At 50.0% G+C, this 12,846-nt stretch overlaps 1 protein-coding gene across 20 annotated transcripts in view; it reads right to left on the reverse strand.

Moving 5' to 3' along the window:
- The window catches only part of PCNT (pericentrin), a 90,223-nt gene that overhangs the window by 65,050 nt on the left and 12,327 nt on the right, over positions 1 to 12,846 (reverse strand). For 18 of the 20 annotated variants that reach the window (XR_004973867.1, XR_004973866.1, XR_004973868.1 and 15 more), the window contains 7 exons: positions 10,952 to 11,007; positions 9,606 to 9,780; positions 8,907 to 9,043; positions 7,356 to 7,467; positions 5,388 to 5,631; positions 2,447 to 2,534; positions 502 to 631 (listed from right to left, as the gene is read on the reverse strand). Coding sequence is in view for 16 of the 20 variants with exons in the window: in XM_036347857.1 (XP_036203750.1) it covers positions 502 to 631; positions 2,447 to 2,534; positions 5,388 to 5,631; positions 7,356 to 7,467; positions 8,907 to 9,043; positions 9,606 to 9,780; positions 10,952 to 11,007 (942 nt within the window). In the remaining 4 variants the exon portion in view is untranslated. Of the gene's footprint in view, positions 1 to 501; positions 632 to 2,446; positions 2,535 to 5,387; positions 5,632 to 7,355; positions 7,468 to 8,906; positions 9,044 to 9,605; positions 9,781 to 10,951; positions 11,008 to 12,846 lie in introns of those variants that run through there. The other 2 variants (XM_036347865.1, XM_036347869.1) reach the window with 2 other exon arrangements.

Consider the following 12,846-nt stretch of genomic DNA (forward strand, 5'->3'; position numbering starts at 1 on the left):
ATGGGCACTTGTGCCAGAGTACCCAGAGGGACTCTGAACCCACCAGACCCTCATATGGGACTCTCTGCCTCGCCTCCTGAGCTCTATGCGGAACACAATAGTGCCCACCCCCAGGGCTGTCCCAAGCTAGCACACCAGGCATCTGGGCTGCCCAAGCCCTTCTGGAATCTGTGTCTGGCCTTACATCCACTCTCACCACAGCAAGGCCACTACCTGTTCCCATCTGCCACACCCCTGGGATGACCACAGCTCCTCCATCTGCCACCTCCTGGCTGCCACAGCCTCCTGTTAGCCCTGGTGAAGCTGCACAGTCAGGCCCTCTGTTTACACACCTGGGCCCTGTCCCACCCCTGGACTCTAGGACCCGTGTGGGGACACCCCGAGCCGACCACCAGCACTGCAGAGTAAAGGGACAGCATACCCAGATGACTCAGGCAGTCGATCATGGCGAGGCTCCCAACCTCCCCACAAATCACACATTGGCTGCTGAGGGACACCCACCTGGGCCGGGCTCTTCCAAGAGCCCCACATGCTGTACCAACACCTGGGTCCCCACAAGGTCCGCCTCCTGTTGGGCTGCCACTTGGTGCTGTGGGCTCTCTTCTAACTGAGTTTGCAAGCACAGGCCCTCCTTTGGGGAAGTCACACAGAAGAAACGTTTCAGTGAGCCTCTGCCTGGTGGCCTAGTCACTGCCCCCAGGTATGCCCCATGAGCGACGCAGGCTCATGCAGTCTTCTTATGCCGCCTATCCTGTCCAGAGGGAAATAGCTGGCTGCGGCCCTGAGGAAGGCAGGCTCTGCTAAAGCGAGGGGCCCACAGTCAAGGAGTCCTCCTCATGCTCACAGAGCCAACATAGGACACCAGCCACAGGAGCACCAGGCTGACCCTGCCCAACAGACCCCCTGCCGTTACCTCCCCTTCCCAGGGTCAAGCCTCACCTGTTCCCCCCGCCCCATCCCCATCCTTCACAGGCCACTCAGCCTCCCTGACCAGCCTCATAGGCCAGGGCCTCAGCTGAAGGGGTCCTGCTCTGATATGGGGCTCCCAGGCTTCTGCACCCACTTATTCCTGAGCCTCCTCTGCTCTCCTTGCCCTGCACTTTCCCATCTAGAGCCGGTGCAAGGTCTGGTGCTGGGCCTGCTCAGGAGTTTCGGAGAGAGGAGGGCAGAGTTTCTGATTGCTGCTGTTAGCAGCCCTGACAACAGGCCCAGCCAAGCATCCTTATGGGGAAAAGAAAAGCAGGCAGGCAAGGAGACAGGCTCAACGCTTTCATACTTCCTTTTCCTTCATAATGCAACCAGTAAGCTCATTTTCCTTAAAAAAATCACTGAGGAATGACATCAACCTAAATTTCAAGATTCCTGCCCCTATGACAATTAAGCACACAAAAGGGCCAAGTTCCAAACTGGATGAACAAATTGAAGGAGTTTGTCGGAATGACTATCATCAATACATTAACAAACAACAAATGTTGGCAAGGATGTGGAAAAAAGAGAACCCCATGCACCGTTGGTGGGAATGCAGACTGGTGCAGCCACAATGGAAAGGAGCATGGAGTTTCCTCAAAAAATTAAAAATGGAACTGCCTATGACCTAGCTATTCCACTTCTGGATAAAAACACTAATTTGAAAAGATACATGCACGCCTATGTCCATTACAGCGTTTCTTTACTGTAGCCAAAATATGGAAGCAACATAAGTTGCTATCAATAGATGCATAAAGAAAAGATGATATATGAGTGCACATATATATGCAAATATTATTCAGCCATAAAAAAGAATCAAATCTTGCCATTTGTGACAGCTTGGATGGATCTGGAGGCTATTATGTTAAGTAAAACAAGTCAAAGAAAGACAAATAAGATATGATCTCCCTTATATGTGGAATCTGAAAAAAACAAAACAAAAAATAGAACAACTGAACTCATGGATACAGAGAACAGACAGGTGGTTGCCAGAGGGCATGGGTGGGAGAAATGAATGAAGTGGGTCAAAAGGTACAAAATTCCAGTTAATAAGTAAGTCCTGGGATATATTGTACAACATGGTGGCTTGTAGGGAAAGTTGCAAAGAATAAATTGTAAAAGGTCTCATCACAAGAAAAAATATTTGTAACTAACTGTGTGGTGATGCTAACTAAACTTACTGCAGTGATCATTTCACAATATGGACAAATATCGCATCATTACATTGTCACCTTGGACTAATACAATATTACATGTCAATTATCTATATTATAAAAACCCAGTGGCCCTAACACTGTAACAACCAAAGACCAGTCACCAGGAGGCTGTGCGCCTGGCGAGCGCAGGTGGGCGGGGCTGCATGCATGGTGCAGCAGGGTCTGGGGTCCCGGGTCTCACGCTATTTCCCGTGGGTCTGGGTCTCGAACGATTTCACGCACTGGGTCACTAGTACATCAATAAAACAAAACTGGCCTGTCACCTCATGCTGCTCCAGATGAAAGCTGAGCTGATCGAGGTCGTCTCTTCTTTCTTTTTCAGAAGTCTCTTCTAAAACCGCACTGGATGAACTAAGAGAAAATACATCCTGAAAACCTTACACATAGCACTTTCACATCTGAACTCTGCTCCGTCCCTGGGATCTGACCACTTGAAAGAAGAAAACCCTCCTGCTCCTTCCATCACAAGCCTACTTGCTTCAAGAACAGGACACCACTGACTGAAATATGTGTCAGCGACCACAGCTGGTGTTTTAGTGACAGGGACCCTGAGGCAACATAGATCCCCACTGCCTGAGCCCACCTCCACCAGCCGCACATCATCTGCAGCCGGTCCTATGAGTCAGATTCAGCTTTTAGCTCTAAAGTTCTCTGAGTTTGGGTCCCAAACATTAAAATGTGTTAATAGAATACCAGGCTATTCATCTCCATTGGCATGAAATCACAAGCAAAATTAGATTTCAGGAGTGGAACACACAATACAACATATAGATGATGTATCACAGAATTTTGCACCTGAAACCTATATAATTTTATTAACCAATAATATCCCACAAAATTCAATAAAAATAAAAAATTTAAAAATTTGCTTAAATATATATAGTATCCTATCCTATCTAATAAAAGAGAAACATGGTAATTAGCATACGACAGCTACCCTTCCCATTGGCTAATCAGGGCGATATGCAAATTAACTGCCAGCCAAGATGGTGGCCAGCAGCCAGGCAGCTTAAAGTGAACATGAGGCTTGCTTGCTTCAGTGATGGAAAACTCCAACGTTCCCTGTCTGTCGCTGCAGGCCTCTGAGCTGCAACTCTAAGCAACTATGTTACAAATATAGAAGCTAAACAAAACCCCAGAAACCTGCTTTAATCCCTCGGGCTTCAGCCAGCAGGATCGCAACACTGTTTCAAATACAGAAGGTAAACAAAGGCCAGAAACCTGCTTTCAGCAGCGGAGGCCTAAGAGCTGGAGCCAAGCCTCAAAGCTAAAGCTGGCCCAGAATAAAAAAAGAAAAAAAGAAAAAAAGGAGCGGTTGGGAGCTTCAGTCACCCGCCAGGCTGAAAACAGCCCTCAGCCCCTCACCCAGACTGGCCAGGCACCCCAGTGGGGACCCCCACTCTGAAGGGTGTGTGACCAGCTGCAAACAGCCATCATCCCCTCACCCAGGCTGGCCAGGCACCACAGTGGGGGCCCCCACCCTGGTCCAGGACACCCTTCAGGGCAAACCAGCCGGCCCCCACCCCTGCACCAGGCCTCTATTCTATATAGTAAAAGGGTAATATGCCTCCCAGCACCGGGATCAGTGTGACAGGGTGCAGCGCCCAAACCCCCTGATCGCCCTGCGGCTCTGTGTGTGACAGGGGGCGGGGCCACAACCTCCCTATAGGCCCTGCTCTGTTCATGACAGGGGAAGGCACCCCAACCCCCTGATCAGCCCTGCTCTGTGCCTGATAGGGGGAGCTCCCCAACCCCATGATTGCCCTGCGGCTCTGTGTGTGACAGGGTGCGGCGCCCCAACCCCCTGATCAGCCCTGCTCTGTGGGTGATAGAAGGTGGCGCCCCAACCCCCACCCCACGGGCCCTGCTCTGTGTGTGACGGGGTAGAGACATAACCTCCCCATCAGCCCTGCCCTGAGTGTGACAGTGGCGGCGCCCCAACCCCCTGATCGGCCCTGCTCTGTGGGTGATAGAGGGCAGCGCCCCAACCCCCTGATCCACCCTGCTCTGTGTGTGACAGGGGGCGGTGCCCCAACTCCCCTATCGGCCCTACTCTGTGAGTGACAGGGGGAGCTCCTCAAACCCCTGATCAGCCCTGCTCTGTGCGTGACAGGGGGGAGCTCCCCAACCCCCTGATGGGTCCTGCTCTGTGTGTGACAGGGTACGGAGCCCCAACCCCCTGATTGGCCCTGCTCTGTGCGTGACAGGGGGTGGCGCCGCAACCTCCCCATCAACCCTGCCTTGAGTGTGACAGGGGGCGGTGCCCCAACCCCCTAATCGGCCCTACCCTGAGCGTGACTGAGGGTGGCATCGCAACCTCCCAATCCACCCTGCTCTGTGCATGACAGGGGGTGGCGCCCCAACTCCCCAATCGGCCCTGCTCTGAGCCCGACCAGGGGCTGCACCTAGGGATTGGGCCTGCCCTCTGCCACCCGGGAGCAGGCCTAAGCCAGCAGGTCGTTACCTCCCGAGGGGTCCCAGGCCAGGCTGAGGGACCCCTCCCCCCCCGGAGTGCACAAATTTTTGTGCACCGGGCCTCTAGTCCTATATAATAAAAGGGTAATATGCAAATTGACCCTAAAGGCAGAATGACTGGTGGCTATGACATGCACTGACCACCAGGGGGCAGATGCTCAACACAGGACCTACCCCCTGGTGGTCAGTGCACTCCCACAGGGGGAGCTCCGCTCAGCCATAAGCCCGGCTGACGGCTGCAAGCGTAACAGCAGTGACAGGAGCCTCTCCCACCTCCTCCACAGCAGTAAGGATGTCTGACTGATGGCTTAGGCCCGCTCCCCAGGGGAATGGGCCAAGCTGGCAGGTGGACATCCCCCGAGGGGTCCCGGACTGCAAGAGGGCACAGTCCGGCTGAGGGACACTCCCCTCCCCAGCAAGTGCACAAATTTTCATGCACCAGGCCTCTAGTTGAAGAATAAAGGAAGATAAAACTGTGGAACTATTAAAACTAGACTGTCAGAGAGACAAATTCTTGTGCCTTTTCCTTGGGAAAGGCAATGTCTCTCAAGTGTAAGGTCAGGGCAGCTGTAATCAACTTTCATGACACATATACACTTATTGTACTTTGGTGTTTGAAGGGAAGCTCAAAAAAACAAAAACAAAATACACCCATAAACTAGATTTCGGTTTTAGCAAAAGGTTCCCATATTTCAAATACATATTCAAGGTAAAAACTGATTTATTTACCTGATCTCTGCAGACTCCAGAAGAGAGTCTTCCCTCACCTCCTGCAGCCGCTGCTGTAACAGAGTCAGGTCTTCCTGGTAATTTTTTTCAGCATCCCTCAATTTCTTTTCAAAGTAAAGTCTCAGCTGCTCCAGTTCTGACTCATGCTCAGTTTTCTCCCGTTGCTGCTGCTGCTCAAAGTCTCGCTGCAGGTGTTCTAATTCTTCCACGTGAGACGCTCGAGCCAGGAGCTGCTCACGTAAGTCTTTAATGAGATGAAATTACACGATCATCTTAAACAGAAACACTTGGGAAAAACCGGGAGCTACTGAAGGTCCTGGTACAGGGGGCCGAATTCTAAAGGCCCCCTATCCCAGAACCTGTGACTGGCTAATGTGACACAAGAGGATGGCCTGTGCCCAGCGAGATGACCGGCTACCTCAGTGTTCTCAGGCTGGAGGGAGAAGCCAAAGAGACTAAACATGTGAGAAGCATCCCATGTGCTGCTGAACTCTGAAGATGGAGGGGCTGCACAAGGAGGAATAGGGGCAGCCTCTGGAAGCTTCGAGTGGTGGCTGACAGCCAGCAACAACACAGGACCTGTCATACAGCCACAGGGACTAGATTCTGCCATACCTGAGTGAGCCAGGTCTAGGGATAGCCCAGCAACTCAATTTCGGCTATGGGTGACCCTGGGCAGAAAGCCCAGCCACGCTGCCAGAGACCTTTGACCCACAAATCTTCAAGCTAAGAAGTGGTTTGAGCCAACAAGTCTGTGATATTTTGTTAACGGCAACAGTAACACAGACCAGAAGAGAACGTGTCACTGTTGTTTTGATCAAGAGAAGGCTGCCAGCTGGTCAACAATAAGTAATCAGCTTTCAAATAACATAACAAATAATTCATTATCCCAGAGATTTCAAAATCAGAGTTCCCTGTGAGGGTCCTTACGTGCAAGGGTAAAGACTTCCAGTAAACATGCTAGAGCTGGAACACGTGTGTGAAAGCATGCATGAAGTCATGTACACATTAAGTCCACCAGTGCCACCTGTGGCCTCCATCAATGACACACAGACCAGAAGGAAAGACTGAGTGATGGGTTGACAGGGTGAGGGGTGACAGAGACACAGTCTTATTCACCACCATGCAGCAGATAGGCTGTTTCTAATCCTTTCTCCTAACTCTGGTCTTTGTTCCCAATAACACTCACCCAGTAAGGACAATCACTAGTTTAAAAGGCTCACTCTGGAGATTAGCAGCAGAAAAGCACACATCTGTGTTTCCCCCATTGTATCTCATGACCTCCCCCATCTGAAGGTGCCGCTAGGGAGCAGAGGCCGCTCTGACATGATTCTGTAAGGCAGTGGTTCTCAACCTTCTGGCCCTTTAAAACAGTTCATGTTGTGACCCAACTATAAAATTATTTTCATTGCTACTTTATAACTGTAATGTTGCTACTGTTATGAATCGTAATGTAAACATCTGATATGCAGGATGGTCTTAAGCGACCCCTGTGAAAGGGTCCTTTGACCGCCAAAGGGGACAGGTTGAGAACCGCTGCTGTAAGGGGACCCAGGTGAGCTACGCTCAGTAATGGTGGCTGCAGTTACCGGGCCTGGAGACTCGGGATCACCACCCTCCAACACCAGAGGTTGGGGCAATGGGAGTCTACACCAGGTGAGCTCATGGGAGCCACAAAGAAGGCATACCAGCGACCCCAGATGCCAGCAGCTTCTAATCTAGACAGAAGCACGCACACTCAACAGGTGTCTGACATCAACACAAGCAAACACTCATGAATAGGCAGCTCGCTTAGCATGAAACCAAGGCTCCCACCAACAAGCAAACTCCACACACCCATGTTCAGGAAGTACACAAATCACTCTTTGCACTCGCTACAGTTGCTACATCCTCATTTCAGGGTCCCACAATTAAAAACCCACAGCTTCAGCTTTTGAGACTCTGAATCCTCAACGTGAAATTCCTCACCACTCAGTTCCTGTCTGTCAGTCCTCGTGGACTCAAGCTGGGACCACAGGCGCCTGACTTCCTCTTGTGAGTGAGCCTTCAGCTCTTCATAAGATGCTTGAAGGTTCTCCAACTAGAAAAGGAAGGCAACAGTGAGACTCTGACCGAGAGTGAGCCCGAGACTGACAGGCATGAGAGAGCACATGAGTAAAAGCTCAAATCCCAAACATCCAGCCTAGAGAACACCAGCAATGGCGGCACCAGAGAAAAACTATCGTTCACCATGTTTAAAGGTGCCATTTCCCAATCGCAGTCCTATGCGCACCTGGTATTTCTCTCACAGATCACCTGCTCAGGCCCTTGCCTTTTTCCCTGCAGAGACCACCACTTCTCACTGACCAAGGACGAGACTTTCTCTGTTGCCCTCTAAGTCAGGGGAGGGCCAATGGGTGGGTGTTCAGGGACTGGGCCCCATGAGGAGGGTGCACAGGCTCCCTCCCAGGCTGCCAACTGGCATTGACCACATGACTCAATCTCCCAAGAGGTCCCCCGTTGTCGACTTTAACGTGCTCTGCACAGGGGCCTTTCCTTCTCATTAGTGATCACAGACCTCCCTCATCCCTTGGTACGTTTGGGTTTTCTCTGCATTTCTTGTTCAACGTTCCTGGAAAGCAGCTTTTTTCAGGGCGAACAAAGCTAGCGCACCAAACCTGTGCTATATGCCAGCCACAGAGAGAGAGAGAGAGAGAGAGAGAGAGAGAGAGGAAAACCAACAAAGCTGGGAACAGCTCCAACCTGCTTACGCACGGAGGCTCAGGGTCAGCATGTTCAGTCAGCCTGAGAGAGGGCAGCGCTGGCCCAGAGGCCCCTGTAGCCTTTTCTCATCCAAGGCACAGGACAGAAGGTAACCTCCCGTCATCTCTTTCTCATCAAGAAAGTGATGTGTACGCCAGCCCGGCCCTGGCTCTGCCCGGCCATCATGGCCTCAGTCTGGAGGAGAGGTGGTGGGAGCGGGTGTGAGAGCGGCAGGGGACAGAGATACAGGCTCCTCCTGGGCTTGACCTCCTCCTCCTCCTCATCTGTAAACCCACGCACAGGCCATGACTGACTCCACCCCTGGCTTACTTTCTTTTTAATTTCCTGAGCCAATGCTTGGGGGCATTGCTTGCTTCTTGGGTTTGGTGACAGAAATACTTCAGGTCTCAGTAGATCTGGCCACATCGCCCCCATCCTGATATGCAGTGTTTCATTGGAAAGAGTTTTGAATACATAAGCAGCAGGAATGTTTCTGCTCTTTTCTTAGAAATGTCTTTATTGAATTGTGGTCACAGCATACAGCCCTCCACCCCTATTACCTGAAGTCTGTAAGCATCTCAGGGGGACTTGTAAAGAATGTGAATTCTCTGTATCTAAGGCTGAACATATAACTGTCAAATCAACCTTACAGACTCTGTACCTCACCTACCAGCTCCAGCAAATACTGACAACTGTCTTAAATTAGTACTTATACAAATAACAGAACATGAAACGATCTCCATCTTAAACCTTCCAAGTAATTAAACAATCGCCCACCTCCAGCTGCTTTTCTCTTTCCTTCTCTCTGACTCTCAGGTCCAGGTCCTCCGCGTGCCGGCAGCGCTCAGACTGCAGGTCTTCCTGGAGCTTCTTCACAGCAGCATCATGCTGAGCCTGCAGAGCCTGGAGGGACACTGAGGAGCAGAGACGCTCAGTTTACAACGGCACAATCTTCTTCCTCGGCAGTACCATCAGCCAGCCCGTCGCAGTGGTAATGACAGTTAGCACCAGGAGGGCCACCTCCCACTCAAGGCCCCCAGGCTCCTTGCAGGCCCCTTCTCAGCACTGCTGCTCCCCTCAGGAGGGAGGGAGGGAGGGGTCCAGGCCAGCTGACCAGCACACAGCTGTTCTGACAGGTCGGGTAATAGGCAACAACCTCCATAAAAAATGAACAATCCCAAAACTACTGTTTGGGTGCAATATAATAATGAAACATGCAAAAACTATCTCTGAAGCGTAAGTTTCAGGAAGGTTTAGGGAACTTGTAGTCAACAAGGGGAGACCCGACAGCTGACTGTCCTGAGGCAGCCCTGCACCTCTGTCAGCTGGGGGTGTCACAAGCACTGTTATCTGGCATTTAAACACATAAACAGTTCATATTCACCACAAATCTGGCGAATCATGGTGTTTATTCCAGAATTTCACAGGAAAATTTGGTCCCCCTGTAAGACCTGCTCATCTTAATTAAATACTCACATTCTGCCTGATTTTTGGCTTGAAAAATCTTCTCCAGCTCAGTCTTCTGTTCTGCCAATTCTTTCTTAAACTGGCTTTGTAAATTCTCCAATTCTGACTGATGCTTTGCAGATAATTCTTTGCGTAGGCTTTCTAAGCATAAATCTCTTTCGGACTCCCAGTCTTGCTTCAGGGTCTAATTTAAATAAGGAAAAAGGAGAGTATGACCAATAATTGATTACCTGTCATAAAAAATTTTAAATCCTAAGTTTGAAAACTAGGCAGTCACTCCCTGCCTAGACCAGACTGTCACCATAGGAAACCAGCTCTGAATGTAAGGACCAGAAGTATCCACAAGGCAAACTGCAAATGAAAGGAAACAAGGCCCACCTGCCCAGAAACAGGACACACAGCACAGGTGTGTGGTCACTCTCAGAGATTCATGTGTCTGCCCCCACAAAGACCTGGGGGGCAGGATGCTACAATGATGTTAATGACACCTGTGGGAGGGCCAGGCTATGTGCCAGGTGCCCTGAGGTACAAGTCCCCACTATCCAGCCTAGGGGGTAGGGGTTGGGGCACAGGCCTCCAACCCAGGACAACCATATTCCACCAGTGCCTGACCAGAGCAACCAAGACAGAAATGCCCACGTGCCCCAATGTCACACATCTAACATCACCCATGTTCCCTGATGTCACCCATTTCCTCTGCTGTCATCAGTGCCAATGGCCTCTCCACAAATGTAGCTTTCAGAAGGGGAGACATGAGAATCAGAAATTCCAGTGAGAGACTGCCTCAGAAAAGAGCTAATTCTGTTATCCTCTAAAACATAACTCTGTCTCAAAAAATGGGGTGTGAGATGGGAACAGCAGGACAGTAATGGCCATGCCAGTGCGGTCAGCACTGTGAACAGAGCAAATCATGGTGCACGCAAGGTAGACACCCATGACTCACTGCTTTGCCCTTGAGGCACAGCTCTTCCCTGAGGTTCCCTGCAGCGTCCCAGAACCCACACTGCCCACATCTCAACTGCCGCAGTCCACACCTCCCTGCGTGAGGACAGAGGTCTGTGTCCAAAGCACAGCAAGGGCCAGGACACAGCAACCACTCAGAAAACCAAACTTGGGATGGAAGAGCCTCATGTTACACACATTGTTCTGACAAAATCAACTTGTAAAAATAAAAGACCACTTTGCCTCTGAAAGAAAACAAAATACACTTAGACCAACACAGCCCACTAAAGCTCTGACTGGGTTTGTTTAATATCAAGGTGAGGGAGGGGTATTTCTGTGGGATTTTGAGTGGAGGGGTCAACCTGATGGGATGGGCAGAAAAGGGAAATCATGCACACACAGAATACAGATACCTCTATTATCTGGACATTTCTCTCCATTTCTGATTGTAACTTCTCCTTCAGCTCAGCTGCAAGAAAAACATAAAAAGTCGTTCAGATCACTGAGCCTCAGGTTATTCCACAATCTGACACCGAGGAGATAAGGGGCTCGTGGCTCTTGCTGGCTGCTCCACGGGCACCCACCAGCGTCAACAGAAGAGGAGGCATCTGTGAGGGAGTAAGAGTATGATGATGTCTGGTTTAATTAACAAATCATATGCATGCCCAAACCAAGGAGTGCAAGATTTACACCCAGCAGGACAGTCTGAAATGAGCGGGCAAGGCTGGCTCCAGACTGCATAGTCACTGAGAGCCTTGAACCCACTCTTCCTCTGGTAATGGGACCTGTCTGCTCCGCACCAAGCCAGATTACAGGCTAGGTGCCGGAAGAAAGATAAAGATGTTCTAGGACCCAACAACTCCCAACCCTGAGAGGGAAGAAGCACAAGAAAAGAGGAGTAAGTGCTGGGAGGTGGAGGCGGAAGATGGGACTGGACCCATGGGCACAGCCAAGTTAGCACGGAGATGTGGGTGCACACCTAGAGATCAGGGTGCCAGGTAGAGATGGCAGGAGCCTCAGGAAAGGGCCAGGGTAGAACTGGGGAGAGGGGGTGCCATATGTGCACCATGAGGGTGGCCTCAGCAAGAACAGAATTAAGGCAAAGGGCCAGGAGCCACACTGAAGGCCATGTCATGGCAGAACCTCACAAAACAGAGGTCAGACGTGGGCCTCTTTATAGACCTGTTCTTGGATGCCATGAAAAAGAAGAGAAAACATCTTTGGGAGAGGCCTAAGGCAGAGCATGTTTCATATTTTAAAACCCTGGCCAGTGTAGCTTAGTTGGTTGAATGTCATCCTATGCACTAAGAAGTTGCCAGTTCGATTCCTGGCAGGGCACATGCCCAGGTTGGGGGTTCAATCCCTGGATGAGGTGCATACAAAGGCAACCTATGTTTCTCTCTCACATCAATGTTTCTTTCCCTCTCTCTCTCTCTGTCTGTCCCTCTCTCAAATCAATAAAAAGATATTTATAAAAGGAAATGGAAAAAAAAGAAAAATCACTAAAAAAATACATATACATACACACATACACAGGGATATATATACACACACACACATATACCTGCATCATTTTATATATATACACACACTATAAATACATCATTTTATTTCCATATACATATACATACATATGGGAGTAAAATGAGGTGTTTGCATTTGCTTGAATCTAGATCAGTGGTTCTCAACCTTCTGGCCCTTTAAATACAGTTCCTCATGTTGTGACCCAACCATAAAATTATTTTTGTTGCTACTTCATAACTGTAATGTTGCTATTGTTATGAATCGTAATGTAAACATCTGATATGCAGGATGGTCTTAGGCGACCCCTGTGAAAGGGTCCTTTGACCACAAAAGGGGTCACGACCCACAGGTTGAGAACCTCTGAGAAGACACAGAGACAGCACTACAAGAACCTGAGAAGAGCCCGGCCCATGTGGCTTGGTGGTTGAGCATAGAGTAGGAACCAGGAGGTCACAGTTCGATTCCCGGTCAGGGAACATACACAGGTTGTGGGCTCGCTCCCCAGTAGGGGGTGTGCAGGGGGCAGCCAATCCATGATTCTCTCTCATCATTGATGTTTCTATCTCTCTCTCTCCCTTCCTCTCTGAAATCAATTAAAAAATATATTTAAAAAGGAACCTGAGAAAAGACCCAGAAAGAAAAGGACTTCTCAACACACCTGGAGCCAGCATGCTGCTTTTTCATTCCAAATGAAAAACCCAGCAAAAGGGCAGATAATCAGGTGCTCACACCAGCAGGAAAGTGGGATGACTGCCAGGGATGTGGGATTCCTTTTTGGGTGACA

Source organism: Myotis myotis, unplaced genomic scaffold (assembly GCF_014108235.1).
Source record: "Myotis myotis isolate mMyoMyo1 unplaced genomic scaffold, mMyoMyo1.p scaffold_m19_p_2, whole genome shotgun sequence".
Taxonomy (NCBI): Eukaryota; Metazoa; Chordata; class Mammalia; order Chiroptera; family Vespertilionidae; genus Myotis; species Myotis myotis.